Source organism: Ambystoma mexicanum, chromosome 14 (genome assembly GCF_040938575.1).
Source record: "Ambystoma mexicanum isolate Mex_15411 chromosome 14, UKY_AmexF1_1, whole genome shotgun sequence".
Taxonomy (NCBI): Eukaryota; Metazoa; Chordata; class Amphibia; order Caudata; family Ambystomatidae; genus Ambystoma; species Ambystoma mexicanum.
Genome location: NC_090940.1, coordinates 296,575,557 through 296,599,233, shown reverse-complemented (window position 1 = coordinate 296,599,233; position 23,677 = coordinate 296,575,557). Strand labels below are relative to the sequence as shown.

At 45.7% G+C, this 23,677-nt stretch overlaps 1 protein-coding gene across 2 annotated transcripts in view; it reads left to right on the top strand.

The window, feature by feature from the left end:
* KIAA0586 (KIAA0586 ortholog) overlaps positions 1–23,677 on the top strand; it is a 2,241,463-nt gene that overhangs the window by 1,819,584 nt on the left and 398,202 nt on the right. For both annotated transcript variants that reach the window (XM_069637413.1, XM_069637412.1), the window contains exon 28: positions 17,777–17,951. In XM_069637413.1, the coding sequence (XP_069493514.1) occupies positions 17,777–17,951 (175 nt within the window). The remainder of the gene's footprint in view (positions 1–17,776; positions 17,952–23,677) is intronic.

Below are 23,677 nucleotides of genomic sequence, written 5' to 3'. Positions count from 1 at the left end.
TCCGCTAAGCAATTTGGTGGTGGGGGCACCCATGCGCATCTCGCGGCGGGCGCAGACTTTCAGACCCCAGCACATCAGGAGACGGTGACGACGGATGCCTCCCTGGAAGGATGGGGAGCGCACAGCGGAGATCTTCACGTGAGAGGCCTGTGGCTCCTGGAGGAGAGGTCGCTCCACATCAACATTCTAGAGCTCCGAGCCATTGTCTGGGCTCTCAGGTCATTTCTTCTGTCCCTCAAGGGCAAGGTGGTGAGGATCTTCACTGGCAATACCAACCCAATGTTCTATATCCGGAAGCAGGGAGGAACCAGGTCCCCAGCCCTATCCAAGGAGGCCCAGGATCTGTGGCATTGGGCCGTTGCCCAAGGGATGTTTCTGGTGCCCTTCCACCTAGCAAGAACACCATCGCCGACTCGTTGAGCAGGGAGCTGCGCTCATGCCACGAGTGGGAACTGTGTCAGGACCAAGTGGATCGGCTTTTCCGACGATGGGGCAAACCCCAGATCGACCTGTTTGCAACAGCGATGAACTCCAAGTGCCAGAGGTTCGCCAGCAGGTTTCCCCAGCCGAGGCGCATGGGCAATGCTTTCTCGTTCCCCTGGGATGGCATGTTCCTGTATGCGTTCCCTCCGTTGCCACTCCATCTCGTCAACCAACTCAAGAAGTCCCGGTGCAGGATGATCCTCATCGCACCAGCGTGTCCGAGATCTGGTTCCCGGACCTTCTGGACTTGTCAGCGTCCCCCCAAGTCAAACTATTGGTGGACGCAGATATTCTCTACAGAGAAGGAGGCGCCATCCTGCGGCACTAGAGTTTGGAGGGTACGAGATCCCGGCAGACTGCAAGGAGGTACTTGCAAAGGCCAGGGCGTCCTCAACTCTCAAGTGCTATGGACACAAATGGAAGAGGTTCTCTGTCTGGTGCCGTGCACAGAAGATTAACCCTCTGCAAATTACGGCCCCTCAGGTGTTGCCGTACCTGCTGTCGCTGGCCAAGGGGGGCTGCCTCATGCCTCAATCAAAATACATCTAGCGGCGATATCCCGCTACACCAGAACTACGGGACGATCATCTCTGTGGTCTCATCACCTGGTGAAAGAGTTTATGAAGGGCCTGTTCCGTTTATTCCCGCTGGTGAAGGCTCCGGCCCCGGCATGGGAGCTCAAAGTGGTGCTGGCCAGGTTCATGGGGGCGCCTTTCTAGCCTCTGCATTCGGCACTGTTGAAGTTCCTGTCGTGGAAAACGGCTTTTCTTGTGGCCATCACCTTCGCACGACGAGTGGGAGTGATCCAGGCCCTATCCTGCAAGCCTCCATACTTGACTTTTCACGAGACGAGGGTGGTGCTGAGGACGCACCCCTCCTTCATGCCCAAGGTACCGTCGGATTTCCATCTCAACGAGCCCTTGGTGTTACCTGTTTTCTTCCTGTCGCCTTGGTCGCCGGCCGAGAGGACTTTGGACTTGCTGGATGTAGCTAGAGCACTGAAGTTCTACGTGGACCGCACAAAGAGTTTTCGGAAGACATCACAACTGTTAGTGCATGATCCAGCCGGAGAGCCATCTGGAAATGGAGGCCTTCGAGAGGGCCTTCCCCTGGTCCAAAGTTCAGTCATCGGTTGGCAAACCGACCGTTGCCCGGCCGTCCGAGAGCCCATTTGACCAGAGTGATCGCTGCTACCACGGCTTTCTTATCTGGTGTGCCCCTGCTGGACATCTGCAGAGCTGCTACGTGGAGGTCGACGCACACCTTCACGAGATTCTACTGCGTCGACCAGGATTCCAGGGAGGAGTCCAGAGTGGGCCAAGTAGTGTTGCGCAACCTGTTCGCCTGAAGGTGGGCCTGGTGAGGAGGTAAGAGTTGCTTAATGTTGAGTTTATGTAATGCTTAATGTTGAGCCTTGCCACCTCCCGTGGTTGTACATGTCTTGTATTCATGAGCATGTGAATCCATGCCAGACCCCATGCTGGAGAAGGAACAAGTTACTTACCTGTAACTGTTTTTCTCCTGCATGGGTCTGGCATGGATTCATGCGAACCCTCCCTCCTACCCCTCTGCGGCTCTTCACTTGGTCATACTGCCACTTACGTCCTACCAAATCTGAGGATGGCTGCCAGGGGAGGGGCTTAGGGAGAGGGCAGTCATTGGCTGGGGGCAGTATGACCCAGAGACCAGTGATTGGTTACTACTAAGAAAGACAGATCAGAAACGAAACTGATACTGATTTTTTCTTTACCGAGGATGCCCAGCCTGACGACGGGGAATATTCATGAGCATGTGAATCCATGCCAGACCCATGCTGGAGAACAACAGTTACAGGTAAGTAACTTGTTCCTTCACCACCATCAGGGCATTTAGCTTTATGAAAGAAAACCTCCCACCGACAACAAGCCATTACATATTCTGGCATCATTGACATTTCTTCCTTTGAGGAAGACAAATACTGCGTCTCACCCAATCGAGTCCTCCTCCCAGGTGAACCTCCCGGCCAGGATCAGGTAGCAGCTGCCTTCCCCTGGCCTCCTGGGAGGAAACTTTAGGTAGGGCGTTGTGAGGACTGCAGGATTCATCACAGACCTCACCCATACAACCAGGACTCTGCCTCTCCTGCTGTCTGCTTCTGCCTCTTCTGCTGTCTGCTTTTATGGTGCAGGGCTGGCGGTTCTGTGCCTTTCTTCCCTTCACATTGGCTGCAGCACTCACCCGACACTCTGCACCAATCAATGTCTGTCTTTTCCCTAGGAGGTGTGTTACAGAGGGAAGAGTCTTTAAAACAAAACCTTAAGCACCTCTCCCTTTTTCAGCACAGTTTCACAGATGTGCTCTGGCGTTTTTCTGGCATGCTATGGATTTAAAAGTTAGTTTTTATTCTGTTGGGATATGTTTTGTGCTCAACTGAGTTATTGGGTGCTGATGGGTCATAGAGCCGGTTCACAGTTCACTAGAATTGCTGTATTTCGGCTGCTCTTGTTGTTTGCTTATACTCTGGGTTTTCCTGCTTGCTCACTGTTGCATTGTGGGAGATGAAGTGCTGAAAAGGAAGAGAATGCTGGCCAGCAACTGCATTCAGTGGTCCTGGTAGATAAATAGTGGTGTGAGGCTTCATATTTTCTGCATATGGGGGAACTTTTTCAAGGACTGTGACCCCTCTTCCCCCAAACTCAAATGTTCCATTTCTAAGGCAGGGCTTGTTGCATCTTCGGTCTCAGTAAGTCTCCTGTCCCAGGCTGAGAAGGGTCCCTCTCACCACCCTTTGACAGGGTCATGACCCTGGCCCCCCCCCCCTGCGCTAGTACGGCACATTTTTGAATTTTCCATCTGTAAATGTACCAATGGATTCCTTTTGCCATTTTCATGAATGCGATCCGTTTAAATTGCATAGCATACAGCGGCTTTAAGATCCACTTGTGAAAATATTTATATATATTGTGTTCTGATGTTTGAGGCCAGAGCTCTTGGCTTCTGAACCTGCTTTCGAAATCCGAATTTCAGGAGATTTATAGATCAGCCTGTTAGGTAGAACCTGTGCAGTTCCCTCTGGGACCACTGCAAAAGATTTAAGACTACAGGTGTTTGGCAGTAAACCCACTTGGTAGCAGTCTGTACCACACAGATTCACTTGGTAGCTGTGGCTGAGCAGTCAGACTTCCCTCAAGAAGAGTTAGGCAGTATACAGAGTATTCACAATAGGTCAAGGGCACACAATAGAACAAGTAAACACTGACCAGGGCTTGGTGTAAAAGAGATATAATTATTTATTTAAAACCACATCTAGAAAAACACACAGGCACTAATAGTAAGCAATTCAAAAACACAGTCACTAAAAGATATACACTCCCTTAAAAGAATATTAGACAAGTCTTAAGTAAAGCCCCACTTATTTTCAGACAGCGGTGAGCGCTTAACGTAGATGGCACTCTAATAGTTCGTTTTAAAAAGGGAGAGAAAAGCAGAGAACAAATTGAAACAGATCCCAACACTTTTACAAGAACATAACAAGAGAGGAAGGCAAAGTAAATCCGTGAATTCAGAGTCAGTAGGCCGGATCCGCTTTAAGAGGATCGAAACGAAATGTGTCCAAGGTCACACGGTTGCAGTGCACAAAAGTCTTGTAATGGTTCAAAAAGGAGTTTGACCACAGAAAGGGGACCAGTTAGAGGGTCAAGGCGGCCAGCCCAGTCCAGAAGGTTAAGGAGTTATTATTACCTTGTTGCAATCTTTAGAAAGGGAGGCCTGGCGGACACGGTACCTTAAAGTGGTGAGAACACTCCAGCGGGGCAGTCGTTCCTGGCAGCGGATGCAAGTCGGTGCTTCGTCTGGGGGAAGAGAGGATCTCGTCGTGGAGGAAGACAGGAGTCTGTTGCACTGCCAGGGAAGAAACCAGCCGCAGAGTTTCTCAGGTACAAGGAGCGGTCCGTTGATTTGCGGTTCAGTGGTGAGTGGCTATCCAGCCGCCGGGGTGCTTGGCACGGGCAGTTCGACCACAAACCGGTCTGGGGTGCGAAGAAAGAAAGGTAAACTGGTTGTGCCCACCAGTCAAGGGAAGAAGCCTCTCCAGCCGGGAGATCTTCTCTGTCGTCGGGAAGTGGTGAGTCGGTTCTGCAGGGCTCCACCGGTGGTGTCGTCGTGGTAGGTCGGCTTAGCTTCTCCCTCGTCAGATTCTCAGGTCCTGTGGCGACTTCTCAAGTTCCAGTCCCCAAAGCCCTGCTTTTATGCAGCATACCCCCATTCACTCAGCCTAGCCGTCAATCAAACATGCTAAGTGGTGAGCCGGCCGGCTCACCACTTGGGCCAATCACACAAGAGTGCGACTTGAGTTACCAAGGTAACTCAGTCCAGGGTGCCTAAACTCCCTCCCACAACCCCTGTGGTACCCAGACAGAGTGGCACCACTTTTGGGTGCTTCTGTGGAGAAGCCCGCCAAAAAGTGGAACAAAGGGCTCGACTTGGGTTGGAGTCACAGAAGAGAACACAAATGCCATTTTAGAATCGAGTCTTGGCAAAAAATAACAACTGGAGAATTAATATTAATTAAATAAACCGGCGGTATGTTCAAGGCTATGAGAATTAAATAATTAAAGTTGGTAGCCTCGAACAATGGGAAAATCCCATAGGAAAATATTTGCGGTCGAATATAAAAAGTAGTTTCCACTGCCACCAGCCAAAACACGATCAGGGGAGACGGAGACGTGCCCCCTCGACTAACAGACCCCGGGGCAATCGAATTGCCCCGACCAGTACGTCCACAATATGATGGTTTGTACTGGTTTCTGTTAATAATTTGGGACTAGTAAAGACAATGGTGACTTTACATGCCCTGGGAGACAGTAGTCAGTCCCTGGGTATGGAGTCTATGGTGGGGTGTCACTATGACACCCCTGTGTTACTGCACGGAGGGTGCTGTGTAACACACATAGTAAAAACACATGAGACCCTATGGAGTAAAAGACCCCATAGCCCACAAAACACATAAGCAGTCAAAGGAACACCATAAATCATGTCCAAGAGTGGGAGAAAAAGAGTCTCACTCTTCGCAGGAGAAAAAAACAAACTCCAGAAATCCAGCAAAGCTGCTGGGGGACTCACTAGGTTAGGAAATTCAGCCTAAAGAGAGAATTCTCCCTAACACAGCCGCATATGGTTTAAGAGTGAATCAAGATGTGTGGCTTGTTTCATTTATGGCTGCATTTCCCACTCCTTTTGTCCCGAGACCTGGCGCTATGCATAGTCCACGAGATCAGATAATGGACTGTTTAGTCGCTTCCACTTGTCTTGATATGAACTAAATTCAGACTGCATCAGAATAAGTGCTATAGGGATAGTTTTTATGTTATTGGTTAAAGCGTTGACCTAGCTGGAGAGCAGCAGAGCGCTGTACAAAGTGTGACTAGTCAGCGAACGGGTAGCATTTGGGCTGGTATCTTTTAACAGTAGCACACTACTGTGAGTTGGGGTCTCTGCGTCGGTATGTGTGTCCATTGTAGTTGGTCCTTGGTCAGGTTATGGGATATTGTCCTTATGATTTTTTTATTTTTTTTTAATCACTTTGTTTTTTTACAAATATTATTGATGTCCATGATTTCAGTATTATTTTGTTTATTTCTAAGGTTCTTTTAGATTTTGCAATCTGAACACGATGCGATGTACTGGAGATTATTTAAAAATTTTAACAACAAACAAAGAAAAACAAATACAATTTGAACAAAAATCCCTGACACTCAACCAATAAGACAAAACAACAAGAAACAAAAACACACAACAAACACACAACGAAATAGCCCCCCATCACCAAAAGTATCAAAGTATCCCCAACCCAAGTAAGGGATTATCCACCCAGGTTTGGAACCCAACCTTTAGCCAAATAGGTCATTAAAGGGTCCCTAAAGTCGAGAGTAACGACCTTCTCTACCTTGTCCAAGGAGCAGAACTTCATCAAAGTTCGACAAGACCTGCATATCTGATAACCACCCATCCACACCCGGTTTCTTCCTTGACTTCCAGACCCGTAGGATTTGTTTCATTGCCAAAATCAACCCTTTATTAATCCATTCCGTACAGTCCCTAGCTCTGTCTCCTCTACCCCTGTTGGATAACAAAATGATTGAAAGGAAGGAGCGAGGAAGTTTCTCTTCCAATACAAGGTCCAGTCTATCCAATACCCCAGTCCAGAAGTCGGAAACTCTCGGGCACGTCCACAACATATGTATCAAAGAGCCCACACCACATCAACAGCCCCAACATGAATCAGTGTCTGAAAGACCCAATCTGGCCATCTTGGATTGAGTGCAATATAGTCTAAAGAGGACCCTTTGCCTAATATAACGCAGCTGCAAGTCCATCTTTGCCTGTACTCCTACATGAAGCAAATACGTCCATTCCCAAACCGAGATATCCGCCCCAAGATCATCCGCCCAGGTCTGACGAAGCTTATCCCATGCTCTCACATCAACCTCATCAGCCGGCATCAACTTCAGATAATTCGAAACTCCATACGATGCAGAACGGAGTAGTTCACACAATGCAGGTCTCTCATTCATGCCCCCATCTAACATCCCTATCCTTTCAGTCAAGAGCATCTTTAAGGCCTCATAACGATTTCTTTCTCTAGCTCCAATACCAAAGGATGTTCTCAGCTGTTCAAAGGAGATAATGTCACCATTATGCCACACATCACGGACCCCAAGTATGCCCTTACCTATCTAACTTTTCCAGCATAAGGGCCTATTCTCCAATTGCAAACATGCATTTTGCCATAAAGACGCATCATAGTGCAACCCATCATTCTCACCTCCAAAGTCCAGAAAGCGCAGCACCGCTTCCCTAGTTGCACCCATTGTGGGCAGCTTCTGTACTGAGGCAGGCAATTTAGACATTGAATAGAGGTCTCTCAGCGCATAAGGCGAAAACTGGTAACTCTCAATTATATACCAATTGGGAACATATTCATGAACCTCAGAAAAATATGGGGTCGATTTTTTCAAGAGAAAACCTGTGCAATAATTCATCAAATTCGGGAATCCAAATCCTCCATTTACTGGACCATGCAAAATAAATTTAGGAATTTTAGGCCGCTTGCCTTCTCCCCAAAGAAATTCCCGAAAGACTTTATCAATAGGAGCAACAACTTTCCTCGTAAACTTCAAGGGGATGGACTGTATGATGTAAAGAACCTTCGGCAAAAGTACCATTTTAACGGCATTAACCTTGGCCCAAATTCCCAACTGCAGCCGGCCCCATTTCAATATATCCCTTTTAATTACCTCGAGTATCCTTGACACGTTGAAAGCAGTCATCCTTTTCAAATCCCAAACTAAATGTATACCCAAGTATTTCATTGTTCCCTCCTCCCAGCGACAGTCCCAAGAGTCCAAGACATCACGCGGGACACTAACATCCAAAGGAAAAGCTACAGTCTTCCCCCAATTGATCCTATGGCCCGATAAACGTCCCACCTCATCAAACATCTGTTTAAGTAGTACACATCCCTCAGCCGGGTTAGACAATATCACTGTCATGTCATCAGCGTAGCATAGCACTTTCATCTCCGTATCTCCAAATCTAAGCCCCGAAGGCCCTGCTCTTGTTTTAAGTATAGGATGAGAGGTTCCAAGGCCAGATTGAACAGATACGGAGACAATGGACAACCCTGCCTAGTTCCCCTAGATAACAAGAACGAGGAGGACATAACCCCATTGACCCACACCTTCGCACTAATATTAGAATTCAATGCCCTGATGATCCTAATAAACGCGTCCCCAAATCCCATCCTCTTGAGGGTGTGATAAAGGAAGGACCAATTGACCCTGTCAAAAGCCTTTTCTGCATCCATAAATAACAACAAGGTGTCCCTGGTCTTCGTCTTCGGTAGACCCATCAAATCTATCAACGTCCTAATATGGTCATAACCGTATCTGCCTCTCATGAAACCAACCTGTGATCCACTGATCAGTTTGCCTATGCACATATTCAACCTATTCGTCAGAATCCTGCTGAAAAATTTTAGATCCACATTCAGGAACGAGATCGGCCTATAATTCTCGCATCTCTTACCATCTTTCCCCGGCTTCGGGATAACAATTACACAAGCTTCCTTCATAGTGGGACAAAGCAAACCATCCCGCATAAAACCATTATATAGATTGCACAGGAACGGTACAAGAACCCCACTCGGTGTCTGGTAAAACTCTACCGGAAGACCATCTATCCCCGGTGATTTACCCTTGTTGAGCTGACCAATAGCCACTGACACTTCCTCTTCCTCAATAGGGCTATCCATCATCACAGCTTGGTCCGCACTCAAATTTGGCATAATAATTTTATCAAAAAAGGAGCCATGTCTACCTGGCTCGGAAACTGGTCTTCTCGATATAAAGTTTCATAAAATGTCCGAAAACCACTACATATCTCATCCTTCTTACTAATATGAACACCATTGTCATCGATCAGTTTTTGGATAAAAGAATAGTCCCTGTAACCTATTCGCCAACAGTTTCCCACTTTTGTCACCTTGTTCCCAGAATTTTTGCTTCATAAAAAACATACCCTTCTCATATTGGGCATCCATTTTTTGTTTAAGTAAGTCCCTGAACCGCCCAACCAACAACTTATCCTCAGGTCGCTTGGACACTGCAAAATCCTTCTGCACTTTTTCCAGTTTCCTTTCCAGCTTCTGAATCTCCGCCAAGGTTTTTTTCCGCACCCGGGATGTAATATTCATCAGTTCCCCTCTCACAGTCGCCTTAAAGCTTTCCCAGACCATGACATCAGATGCAGACCCAACATTAATATCAAAGTAATTCCTCGTGAAATTGTCCAGAGAATCAGCAACCCCCTGTTCTTGTAAAATGAGTTTTAAGTCGCCACCTAGTAAACCCCGACCTTTCCTGTCCCATACTCAACTGCATCATAATCAATGAATGATCTGAGATACTCCTCTCTTTTATAGTTACCTCTCGCAAACCCTCAGCCAACCGATCAGAAATAAGAAAATAATCAATCCTTGAATGAGAGTCATGTACCGGTGAGTAAAAGGAGAACTCTCTCACTTCAGGGTTAAAAAATCTCCAAGCGTCAATTAAATCCTGATTATCCACAAATTCTTTAAAGGATCTACTGGTGTTCCCAGCAGTAAATCTACATTGCGCCGAACGGTCCATTTTTCTGTCAATCACACTATTGAAATCACCTCCTAAAATTACATGTTCCCTTCTCATCTCCCTCAGTAGCGTCAACAGCATCCTAAGAAAAGGGCCACCACTACTTACACGGACCATAAACAGAACCAATCCTTATGATTTTGATTGTGGTAATAATAAAATGCTATAAATCTTAAACATACTGTTGATGTTCTATCTTGTATGTAACAGATCTATGTGGAGGATGGCCTCATCTTTACGAGATGTGTTTTCTCTTTGCACCTAGCTTCATATAGTGCTAGGCTTGAGAGATAAAGTGAATGGTTGATACATTTAGTTGAGTTTAGTTTATTATTTGTAGAGCACACCTAACCCTGAGGTATCTGGAAGCTCGAGCATAGGGAATTTGTTACAAGTACATACATGTAGAGGATGACAAAAGGCTTGTTGACAGGACTCTGAGTGCAAGGCTAAACACAGCTAGATTTAATTCCATTGCTAAGTGTAGGCCTCTCTACTATTGTTAAGGATTTTAATTGGGCGTCACACACCAGACTAGGACTCTTGCCCTTAGCCAAGGAGGTAGCGCACAATTAAAATACTTTTTCTTTATTTCCTAGAATTTGGATTGAGCTGGCACCCAACCCGTCTCACACCCCCTTTTACAAATACCCAGGGTCACAATGGACCATGAACCATGCCGGTGGTTGGTAATGCAATATGTATTTATTTTAAATTCAAAGAAATCCTACAAATTTAAGATTGGGCAGAAATCACCAATGGGGTCATAATTACAATGGAAAATGATGAAATACACTTGGTTGACCTTCTACTATAACATATCGAAAGCACAGATGAATGGGAGCAATTTTACTGTTGGGGCAGATAGCACCCGAGTTAAGATTTCCCCCTGCAGTGCTCCCTCAAACCCCTATTAATCGAATTTTGAGTGGATAGAAAGGAGCAGCAAGGAGTCGGGAATACTAGGCAACAAACAGAATTGAAATCCAACCTTCCCCCACAAAATGGATTTGAAAACCTGTGTAATTGTATAAATGGCGCTCGGAATGACTAAATATTTAATTTAATGTGCGGTTAAATGAATTAGGTAAATGAGTTCTAACAGTATCATGGATATAAGAACACTAGCAACTACAAGGCAAGATACAAACAATGGGCTTAAAGTTCAAAAATCAACTTTGTAATGAAAACACAGTGCAGCCAATTCACACATTAGAAAATTGCAGTTTCTTCTTTTTACAGGTTAAAATGTCAAAACGGTTTGAAAAACGGGTGAAATAGACACAATCAGAATGCGGTTTTTAGACTGGGTGATAAATGCACATCACAGGGATAATATGAAAGTGAAAGAGTGACTCTAGCTGAATAACTGGATGAGATTTTCAATGTGAAAGGAAATTCGGTTTTAAAAATAAAAGCAATTAACAGAAAAAATCAGTTTAAAAGGAAAGGACAAGTTTTACAGAAACTATATATTAAGGGCTAGAAAAGAGAGACACCGCCTGCAACACAGGTTACCTTGCAAGTGCAACCCCTTCGCGGTGTGTGGCTCTTTGTGAGAATTAATTAGTTTAATCAAAAAGTGGATTAAGGACTTAGCACAATTCTTCCACTCATTCCTGTCTTGTGTAATGCCAGAAAATCAAGGACAGGATACACAGAGGATTCAGACTATCTTAAACAAGTTATCAGGGTATGGATGGGATTACTTAGAAGGTGGAACCAAGACGACAAGGTATCAGATTGGGGTATACTATGTGTTGTTATGGGATGGGGAGATGCTCACAATCAGCTCTTGAGTTTGGGATTTGGGACAGCCGACCAGGTTTCTGGACTCAATGGATCTGGTCACAGCACCACGGTGGGGCGCGCCTAGCAGAAAACAGCTGGGCCTTTCTGGTAACCGCACCACGGCATACAGGTAGTGGGGCAAAAAGCCGGTCTGGTCACAGGATACTCTCAAAATGGGTACCACAGCTTTTCCCCCTTTCTCCCTTAGTTAGTGGGATTTTATTATGGGTTTAGTTCTGAAGGGTGGTTCTGCCTGGATAGGGTCAGCTATGCTCTGGCTTGGCAGTGGATCTGGAATCTTGCAGGATGAATATGAAATGTCTGGATACCCAAGAGCTGCACATTTTAGAAGAGTGTGTCATTTGTCTCTGTGAGCTTCCCCCTTTTATAAGGCGGGTGACATCACTGGAAATACCATGGGGGCAGGCTTTGGCTGGATATGCCTCTAAACCACTGGATTGATCTGGGTTTATTGTTACCGCCTTCCTGTCAGCCAGTTGGACTTTAGAGACATGACATCAGTTTTATGGTGTGGGTTTACCATGCCCAGGCCCTGCAAAAGTTAATTTTGCCAAAAGATCGGTTATGACATAAATTGCACATTTTACAGTTGTGGCGCTTTCGCAAATCATATGGGCAAATTACATATTCCACACAGAGCATAATATTCCCACTCCCAAGTTTGTAGGACTTTGTTTCATCCTTCTAATAATCTTTGGCCATTTTCAGTGGGAAATATTTTGCCTAAAATTCTATAATTTTATACATGTATACCTATTACCACAAAGCATGTTGGTATTGAATCTCGAAGTGGCACCATATACACTTTCCTCAGAATATACAATTTTCTGACATTTCTGTCCCCAACATGCTAGTGAAAGCTACCACGTCTTAATTTAATGCCACAAGAATTGCATTTAAACTGTAAAACTTTTGCATTACAAGCCGGACCGGTTGCAGAAATAACAGTCTTAAAGTTTATTAATAAAATGGTCTTTTGAGCAAGATGGGCTGGCCTTTGTCTTCCAAATATGGTCATTTCTTTCCAGTCCACAACCAAATGTCAGTTTACTCCCGGTGCTGCCTTGGAGTTTGTCTTTGAAGCTCTCTGTCATAAATCACCAAAGTATCAACTGAAAAGGATACAGTAACCAAAAAAGGATACAATTTGGTAGGGCTTTTCCGGATCCTATCTTCACACGACTTGATTGTAGGCAGGTCAAATTAGACCTTCCAAATGATACAACTCTCTGACTGAATAAAACAGGCAGAGAGATGGATCACTGGAAAGGGCGTGGGAATTGTACAGGAAGTATGCCTAGAATAGATAAGTATCATAAGACACTGTCCCAAGTTAAATACTAAGAAACACAGAATTGGGATTAATTCAGACACTGACCTTAAGGCTAAACTGAAGAATTCCAGGACAGTTTCTTGAAGAGTCCCAAGAGTTGAACAAACGACAAAGGAAGGGAAGATTAGTAAGGGAGACTTATCCCGAACGGCACAAGGCTCTCGCTAGATACCACAGGATAGCGTCCAATGTACTGTGCACATTCACCTTCCAATAGTTCATGAAATACTTCCTTTCCCACAAAGAACAAAATAAGAATCTCACCTGTTGACTGTCACAGGTACCAAAAGTTCGAAGTAGTTCAGAAAAACACGTGCAGGATTGCACGCGACAGCATACACGCAGCCAAGCCAGCCGCGCTTGTAGACAGCGTTTCCGCGTGAAGAATTAGACACGCGAACAGGATTCACGCAGCCCTGAACAGCCGCGCTTGAAGACAGCGTCCGCGTGGAGATTTGGCACGCGAACTGGATTCACGCAGCTCAAGACAGCCGCGCTTGCAGACAGCGTCCGCGTGGAGATTTGGCACGCGAACTGGATTCACGCAGCTCAGGACAGCCGCGCTAGCAGACAGCGTCCGCGTGGAGATTTGGCACGCGAACAGGATTCACGCAGCTCAGGACAGCCGCGCTTGCAGACGGCGTCCGCGTGGAGATTTGGAACGCGAACAGGATTCACGCAGCTCAGGACAGCCGCGCTTGCGGGCAGCGTCTGCGTGGAGATTTGGCACGCGAACAGGATTGGTGCAGCTCAGGACAGCCGCGCTTGCGGGCAGCGTCTGCGTGGAGATTTGGCACGCGAACAGGATTGGTGCAGCTCAGGACAGCCGCGCTTGCAGACAGCGTCCGCGTGGAGATTTGGCACGCGAACAGGATTCACGCAGCTCAGGACAGCCGCGCTTGCAGACAGCGTCCGCGTGGAGATTTGGCACGCGAACAGGATTCACGCAGCTCAGGACAGCCGCGCTTGCAGATAGCGTCCGCGTGGAGATTTGGCACGCGAAAAGGATACACGCAACCCAGGAATTAGCGTGTGGAGGAAAGCAAGCTCAAATTAGGCCAAAGAAGTTTGCTGAAAGGAATGCGAGAACGCAGGTCCGGAGTTCAGCTACAAACGCCAAAATTGACGTAATCAGAAGCAGCGAATGGATTTTCCACGCTGCTTATGTACGCACTGCCGTGATACACGTGACGGACCTAAGTCACGTGAAAATTAACGACGTGAAAAATGCAGACGTCGTTTTCCGGGCAATGTATCGAACAACCTCCATTTTGAGTAAAAAGGTCTACTGGTTCTATGGGCGTAACTCATCTTGTATGGAGAAGTTGTTCCTGGTCCAGAGGTATGTCCGGCAGGCATGACACACTCCAGTTTAATTTGAGGGGAGGGTGCTACTTGAAATTTCACACCTAAGTTCCCCGGAAATCTATTGTACCAGGCTAGAGCCCAGTCACAAAGTCTGACGAGCGTGCGAGATGCTTCCTCTTGGCCCATTTATAGTTTTCAAGGGGCTGGCCCTTTGGGGGAAGGCAAATCATGTTCCCAGAAAGCAAATGTCCCTTGAAGCCAGGCTAGGAAACCTGTGCATTTATTTATTTACTTTTTTTTCCTTCTGAATCAGAAGCAAGTCTGTTGAAATAAAATATCCGATATATGTTTTAAAACAAACCCCCCTCAGATTTCTATGCAAGGACGCGGCCTAATTCAACATTTCACTTTTAAACAGATATTTTTCTTGTCTGCAAAAAGCAACCCTTTTTACACGTGGTGAATTTTCCTTTTGCTTCACTTCCATGCGGTTTTCTCTTCAATCTAGATTCTAAACATTATTTGCAGCCCTAGTCAGTTTCTCATACACAGTAATCTGTTCAAGGAGAAGGTCCACTGACAATAAAGATAAGCACTGAGAAATAGGGCTTCTTGTTGAAGAGTTTAGCTGTGATATTTTGTTGCAACGTCAAGCATTTTTTCCGTATGGCTGGGAGTAAAGTTCTTTGTGATTTCACATATCTTGCCTGACGCAGCCTGTCATTCAATGAGAAATGCCCCTTTTTGTTGGAGCACAACCTGAATATGGCTGGGCATAGCTGGGTCTCACTGGATCAGAACGGTGTATTGTTGAACAGATGAAAAAGAACATCAGGGTGCCATCATTTTAAATGTAAAATATTTCCATTTTTCAAGTGGAAATTCTGAGCTAGCAGCTAAGCAGCGCTGCTTTTCAATTCTCTTCTTTGGTGCAAATAAGGAAACACATTGGCAGCCTTTTTCAGTGTGTTCCATCTTGCCCAATAGGTGCTTGGCAAAGACAGCGCAGCCATCATTTTTGTAGCTGCAAAACGCAGTTTTGATGCAAGGTTATGGCACTCAAAGGAGCCAGCACAGCCATTCCGCTGGTACTGCTGAATTGCAGTTTGGTGATGGAGGGGCATTCTGCTGGGTGGGTAAATGAACCCCACACTATACAGGACTCTCAAATCTAGCCGTGTTTTGTTGTGTACGCAAACTGCATTGTTAGGTATAGGCCTCTCTCCCACTATACAGAACTCTCGAATCTAGCTGTGTTTATCATTGTACTCTAATCTAGTTGTATTTTGTCTTGTACTCTAATTACATTGTTAGGTGTAGGCCCATCTCCCACTATACAGGACTCTCAAATCTAGCTGTTTAGTTTTAATTTGGATTGTGCCTAATTCACTTAAGTCTTCTGATAGAAATAAACCTATTTAAAGCTATCTGATATTATCTCCATTCTATATAACCCTTGCATGAAGCCAATAGCTAGACAGAGGTTCCTTTTTCTCTGTTTACATGAGCCAAGAATTCTTCCAGATCCAGCAGGCAACTGCCAAATGTCAGAGAGCAACTAGACGTTCTACAGAAACTTCATTACGGATATTAGATATATAGCAGGATACGCAATCCTCTTTTCTTTCTGTGGTATAATGCTCTGCTGATCTTTCCATCTGAAAGACCAGAGTAGCTTTATTTGCTCAGCTATGTGAGGTGGTTATGTGTCCAGAAGGTCTGCCACCTCTGCGTTTTAAGCGTGCTGAAACGGCAATTCTCTGATGTGGAGAATGAGGAACTTGACACTGTGCCTGTTTTTATGCACAACCAATCTTGAAAATGGACAAAGGTTACTGGGGGAACTCCCCTGCCACCCTTTTGTGCGCACGAACGGTGGAGCTAAGTGTCAAATGATGTGCACGCCTTGAATATAGGATGCTGGCTGGTTTGCATAAAAACAAAGTGCACTTTGAGAACATAAGAAGGACCACCAATTGATGAAACGGGTCTCTGCTAGTAATTCAAACGTCCTTTCATTCTGAGCATGCCATGAACACTTGGTATGGTGCTTATTTCCTCTGTCAGAATAGTCACCCAGGCAGTTAAATGTGTGCAAAGCATGATACATATATAGAGCTTTCGACAGTTTCATTGTTTAAGTTTGGGCTGTTGAGCAAAGGATGACTTTCAGATACAGTCTGTGAAAATGTGCGCACGGGACAGGGTGTTCAGGAGATTTATGGTAGTGGGGGCTGAGATCTTCCTCAAATAGGAGTGGGGATGGGGGAGGAGTTGGGCAGATGTCTACACGGAACAGAGCTCCAGCAAGACAGTGTTTGCCAGTGCTTACCAGTGCGCAGCTCCGTCTTGTTCTGACCCAATTCCTCCCAGTGCACAACAGACTACATTTTAAAATAACTTGTATTTTATTGTGCAAACAAACTACCAACAAGATCATTAACAGTTTGCTTTTCCCTTTACGTGCTTTCCATATTAAAGCATGTATAAATCTCAATATCTACTGGCAACCATAAAAACAATGACAGGTTAAGTCTAGTATACTTCTGAACTTTTGCCTCCAAGGGTACCAATGTGTGGGAAAGAATGGGGGTTTACAGAGAAGAATGAATAAAGAGAAGCAGTAAAAGAGGACAAACATCCAAGGGGAGATGGCAGAAGAGGGTAGAATGAAAGAAGATAAAGAAAAGGAATGCTCACTCCACCTAGATACCAGGATGTTCCTCGATAACATTCCAGGAAGCCACACCACATTTTGTTAAATTTGTGATCGCAGCCACACCTGTTGTATTGGATCATCTGGAAAGGAAGTCAGCTGGCTGAAGTCACAGCAGAGGTCCTGCCCTTAGCGTGCTGGCGGTGAAGAGGAAGGGGGAAACCTACTGCTCACCCGGGGTGGGTGGCGACAATACATCTACATTGAGCTACACATTAGGGAGATAGCGCTGGGTGTGTCTGCCCTCCACAGTGAGTCCACTGTGTCCCCCTTCCACCTTAATCTTTCAGTTAATATAAGCAGAGCTCTGAGGTTTTGTCAGTGAAGTACAGAGAGCCCACGTCAATTTTTTGTGTAGAGTACAGATTTATGGAAGGCCAAGCTCTTGGGCGTAACAAATACATCACCTTTTTGATGCAGGCGGTAAAGTTAAGTTTCAGCAGTACTCTTATTTCAGTGTGTCCAATTCCAGCTTGCTAGAGACGCCACAGCCCATTGCACTGGCAGGCCGTGGAGTACCACAGCTGGAGGAAAAGTGGCGGATGCCCTTCAATGATGGTCATAGATGGATTTTCTTTTATTATAGATTTGAGGATGTTACTTGACTCATGAGTGAATGTTGAAGCTGGATGATAAAAAGTGTACAAATGGGATATTAAACAGCATGTGACACTATATTGACTCTCGCACTGGAGAAATATTGTTTTACGGTAGATAACATTTCTTACACCACCCGCCTCTGATTGAAATTTCAAAGACCTCATTTCATCTATAATATGCGAGACAAATTATTTAGACTAAATGTTTTAACATAAAGTGCACTTATTTGTAAGTATAAACACATATTTAAGAATACATTCTCAACAGTTGAATTCCTTGCCTTGTCTTAGAGACCTCAATAAACAGTTTCTGAACACTGCATTGCTTCTTAAATGCTTTTTGTATTTCCCCTAGAATTCAGATGATGACCCTAGTTTGGGAGAGCTAAGCGAGGGTCAAAGGCCTAGATTGAACATTGCGGCAGAATACATCATGTTGGGACGTTCCGTCAATATGGACCACTTGGTCGAGCGGGCAACAGAACACCCGAGCAGAGCTAATTTGCCTAGACCTTCTGACAGATATCCAGGTATTCTGTAACATGTATACTATTGCCATAGCGCTGAAGTCTTGCTTGTCTATTACGTTGGGTCATACTTGTTCTTGATGACTTCCTGCTAGTAACCAGCATTCTTTTTGTTCCTCAAATTAAGAAGGGTTTAAATGAACACAGAGTAGAGGCTGCTTATTTCATTACACTATTCTACATTGTACTGTTTTCTTAACTCATTGCCTGACTTATGTATTAACAGCCATATCCTTCCCGAAGGACAACTGGGAGAACTAAAATAAATTCACAAGAACAGTACACATTGTTCCAATGTGACAGTAAAATGTATTTTACCAATACTTTATTTCCTTTCTTTAAAGGACCCTACTGATCCCCTTAGACATAGAAAAAATATTAAGTGTATCTGGATAGGGAGGTCCTTAAAAACATTGGAGGGTTTTTTGCTACCACTTCTTCACCTGGCCCCCTTGTGATTTAATATAATTTGGTTTTGTAACCAAAAAGGTATTTACCAGTGCTCAGAAGTTAATTTCAGGAATTGTGATGAGTTCTGAGCCTTTTATCTGTTTTGGCCATGTAAATCATGGCCTCAAGAACAGATTAAAATATATGTACTACAGATTCCACCAAAACCCTCTATGCAATGACCGATCTTTTCATTGTCCCCAAAAAAACTGATGTAATACTGTTTTTGCAGCATGTCTATTTATGCCACAGGATCTCTGCTTTGCTCAAATATCAAATGTGTGAGAGGTTAAATCCTGTATTTTTATTTATTAGTTTGTAGTTCTAATAGAACTTTAACAAAAGAAGCTTTACAGCTATTAACAATTAATAATGATAATTCACATAACAAAAAACATATACACAGAGTACCTAAAACCAATAAATTACCATTCTGTAAAAGGTCTCTAATATCACTCAACAATTGATTACAATAATTTTACTCCCATTCTTTACATTTCTGATTAAAAGAAAAATCATAATATTTCATCATTGTAAAATACATGTCTATATCACTAGAAACCATATCAAAACATATTTAAAAGATACCAAACTTCTCCTACTACATCAATTGTCGATTCTTTCAGTCCCCCAAATGTATACCCTGACTCTCATTGTTTCTGTGACAGTTTGTCTTTGTTCCACCAAATGCCATACCCAATTTAGTGCAATATGCAATGCCTCCAGTTCACAATTTAAGCAGCAAGTCCAAAAGGCCTCTGTCTTAATGGTATCGTAAATATTGCCAAGGTTTCACAGTGTTGTAATATATACAGAGCCCAATGATGTACACTTTGTTAAAAACATGTTTTGGTGATTCTTTGTGGCTGATTAATAAACACAATCGACATAATCTCTTTTCCCAAAATATACCCAACCATGTCCCTTGAAGTGAGGAGGGGCAGTTGGTTCGTCCGCAGTCTTAACATAAACTCTGTTTCTAATGAACAAGGAAACAATGATCACAAGCCTGTATGGGTCCAGCATAAACTGAACAGTGACTACCTCCTGAAACCGGAACCAGCAAACTGTTTATAATATGGCACAAGGTAAAATATTGAAATGCGATAAAGAAAAGGGACATAGATTGCCTGCTGGGAATCGCAGCAGCCAAACTCTGTACAAAGGAATTGCACAAGCACAAATGAGTACAATAATGGTACAGCAATATCCACTGAAAGAATACAAAGGAATTGCACAAGCACAAATGAGTACAATAATGGTACAGCAATATCCACTGAAAGAATAGGAAGTCAAAGTGAGCAAGGTTCAAGATAGAGAATGGAAAGAAAGAGCATAATCAAGAAGGCAAAATCTAAGCACAAGGATAAAGGAACTAAAAATGCAGACTGGAAACTAAGGACCGGAATCAAGGAACAGCAGACTGAACTATAGAACAGGAACAAGAAAACTCAGGACCGAAACTCTGGACTAGGATAACAATGATTGAACTGCAGACTGGTAGCATGGAATACAGGAACTGTAACTTTGGACTTTAATAACAAGGATAGGACTGTCGACGGGTAAACTCGGGACTGGAAGCTAAAGCCAGGTAACATGGACAATGGGCACAGAACAAAGAACGTGAACTATGGGCACAGAACAAGGAACTGCAGGCAGGGAACAAGAGACTTGGTGGTAGAGAGCAAGGGGCTGCATGCAGGGAAGAGAGGAATGCAAGCAGGAGAGGAGGGCTGCAGCGCAGGAGGCACAGAGGTTCAGGGAAGGGCTGGCAGAGTAGCAGGGCTGTAGGGCAGGGAGCACAGGGAAGTGGAGCAAGTTCTGGAAACAGCAGCAGCAGGAGACAACAGAAATCCAAGGATCAAAGCATGACAGGCTTGCAGCGAAATCAATGCAAGAGCCCTGTGCCTTGAAGGACTCTGCTTACATACTGTCCTGCACTGTGCTGAAGCAGGCGTGTTAGGACCTGGAGTAACACACTTGATGGTAATCTGCCTCCACTCTCTCTGGTCCTAGGAAAGTGAAAGCAGCACTGATCCCCAAGACTTCTGGGGATTGTAGTTCTAAACCTGCTGCATAGGTAGAGGCAGGTAATGAGAACTGCCACAAGTCGCATTATGGGATATGTAGTTTGTAAAATTGAATAAAGAATTACCAAATTCTTGCAAATGGAAAGTAAAGGCAAAGGTATGAATAGGTAGTGTCCTGGGAGGATTGTGGTGCTGAATGTTGAGTCCTAAATACATTGGTGCCAATTGGTATTGCAGTGGCACAGTCGTGAGAACATTTCTCTCATCATGCTGACTCTGTTGAAGGCCTCTGGATTCAAACCGTGAGTGGATGGTGGCTGGCTCGTGTCAGTTTAGGATCCATACCAGGTCTGTCTTTACTGTTTGGTCAAGCGTCACAACACCCAGGATTGCGGGTCATGTCAGTTTATGCACCAGAAGGCCATCCTGGAAAGAGCAACAAAACTCTTCATCTTCATCCACAAGGCGAAGAGTGTGGAGTCACGGTCTCGTTCAAGGTTGCACGATGCAGAGCGCCGTCCTGAAAAAACATCCCACTGTCATTCTTCCTCTAAGAGGAAGAGCCACCATACCAGAAAGTTCCCGGAATGACAGTTACAAGTTTCTTTTGCCTTAAGATGCTTGGCATCTTTGCCACGGCACTGGCGGCTTCGGCCGAGGCTTCACTGGGCCAACCACATCTGTTGCGACCAGCAGGGCACTAGCTGGAAGCCACTCCTGCATGCCTTTGTGCTCAGGCCTGGGTCCACTGATCACCGAAGGGTCTAGGCACCGGACAACCCAGCCTACGGGCGCCACACCCGGTCTGAACAGCACTAATCGACGTTGGAGATGTCGAAGTTCCTGCGTGTATGCTCCCTTCCCAAGAGAAGTCTTCATGTCAAAGATGTACACATCTATGACGGAAAAAGTGATCAGGTACCATTTGGGTTGAACCCATGGTTTCCAGGGAGGAGAACATTTTGCCTGAAGTGTTCTTTGGTAAGGTGGGGATGTGATTGGGGCTGGCCGAGGACCTGCAGGTCGCCAGTGGCCTCTGCACATCCCCACAGATGGACATCTACCCAGCTCCCACTCCAGGCAAACCTCAGTCTGCTTTTCAGCAGATGATGGCCAAGGTAGCCGATACCTTGGGGCTTTTTGCCAGTTCAATGTGCCAGTAGAAGTGCTTGTGATGCAAGTCTGGGAGAAAGCTGCCTCTGCAACAGCAGTTGACAGGGAACTGGTGAGGAAACACCACCCTGCACGGTCAGATCCGTTGTTTCTGTCCTCCCATGCCTCCCCAGAAAGCCTGGTGTTTCAGGTGGTGACAGCACCTGAAGATCTCCACTTTCGCTTTCCTCCCTCCTGACAGGGAGGGCAGAGACTTGACACTTCGAGCAAGAAGGTGTTCTCGTCTGGCCACCTTGCTTTACGTGCAGTTAACACTTCTTGTGCTCTAGCCAAGTTTTCTTTTGGCTTATGGTCTGCTGTGGCAGGGACAGCTGAGCACATCCCTGAGGGAGAGATGCAAGCTGGTTTCAAGGTTCTGGTGGCTGATGGCAGAGAGGCCTTCTGCCAGATTTAGCATTTAGGCTTGGGCACAGTGGATTGCGTGGGCAGGTCCATGGGCAGAGGGATGGTAGTCAGGCATCAGTCTTGGTTGAGGACGTCCGGATTTACAGCTGTTGTGCAGACCAGACTGTCATGTCTTTCGATTGTCAAAATCTGTTCGGAACAAAGGCAGATGCCACCCTTCAGAAGGTTCAGTCTTCAAAGGCCACAGTGAAGTCCTTGGGGCTAGCCATGCAGCAGTCCTCTGTACAGCCTGCCAGAGGTAGGTGTTTTAGTCCCTGCCCTTCCTATGCCTCTAGAGAACGTGGACAAGGTGCCCAGGAACACTGCAAGGCAGACACTGCAAGGCAGACACTTCCTGATGTGACAGAGGTAGAGGTGCCCAGAGAGGAGGTGAAGCTACGGCCACCCTCTTTCCCACATCCCAGGGTGCAAAACCTCAGTGACTGGCTCTTTAACTCTACACCAGTGGAAGGGAGACTTTCCCTGTTCACCTTGGACTGGTCCAGATGCATAGGCCTTACAGGACATTCATCAGGGTTATTGACTCCCACTCATTTAGCGCCCTCCGGCTGCTCAGGCCACCACCCTGCCTCCGGCCCCCATCCTCTTGGAGGAGGTCTGTCAGCTTCTTTCAAAGAGCGTGATGGAACTGGTACTGCTCTTGGAATGAGGCAGGGGGTGGTACTCCTTTATTTTCTGGTGCCGTAGAAGGATGGAGACTTGCGTCCTATTCTGGATCTGTGGCTGTTAAACTTGTTATTTCACACAGATAAGTTCAAGATGGTTACCCTAGCACAGCTACTGCAGGCCCCCAACCTGCTGTACTGGTTGTTGTTACTGGACCTCCACGTTCCGATTCATTGGGGACACAAGAAGTACCTTAGGTTTGTGTTGGACCAACAGCATTACCAGACCAAAGTCCTGCCATTTGGTTTTTCTTCAGCGTCCAGGGTTTTTCACCAAGCTGCTAGCAGTGGTGGTGGCTCTCCTCAGGAGAGATGGCATCCTACCTGAATGACTTGTACATCCAAGTTCGCTCACCGAGCCCTAGTCTAGTGTTGGAGCATCTTCTCCACACATACACCTTTTGCAAAGCCTGGGATTTTCCCTGAACTACAAAAAGTTTCGGGTTTTGCTGTCCCAGTCTCTCCGATTCAGGGTAGTCTTGGATTCTAGCCTGGGCAGGGCATTACTGCCAGAGGACTGCGTGTGAAACATCTTTGGAAGGTCAATGTCTTTCAGTGCCAGGAACAAGTCCTGGCCTCAACCTTATTGCACCTTTTTGGCTTCATGGCTTCCTGCATCCTGGTGGTGCTGGAGGTTAGTCTGCGCATGAGATAGCTTCAGTTCTTTCTCCGTTGCTAATGGTCACAGTTTCAGGGCTATGTTAGACCCTTCAGAGGTCTCGGACCAGGCGGCTCAGGATCTAGCATGGTGGGCTGTGCAAGACAGCTTGCTGAATGACGCTTTGTTTCACCAAACTTGGCCCCAGGTCACGGTCGTCAAGTATGCGTATCTGACTGGCTTGGGTGCTCCCCTGTCAGATCTGATAGTAAGCGGACTGTTGTTTCCCGCAGAGCTTCGAGAACACAGCCCTCAGCTCCAGCAAGTTGATATCAGGCTGGCCCTGGTTGCTTCCTTCCCCTCTTTGAAACGCAAGACTGTTGAGCCTGACGGACAACACAGTGGTCA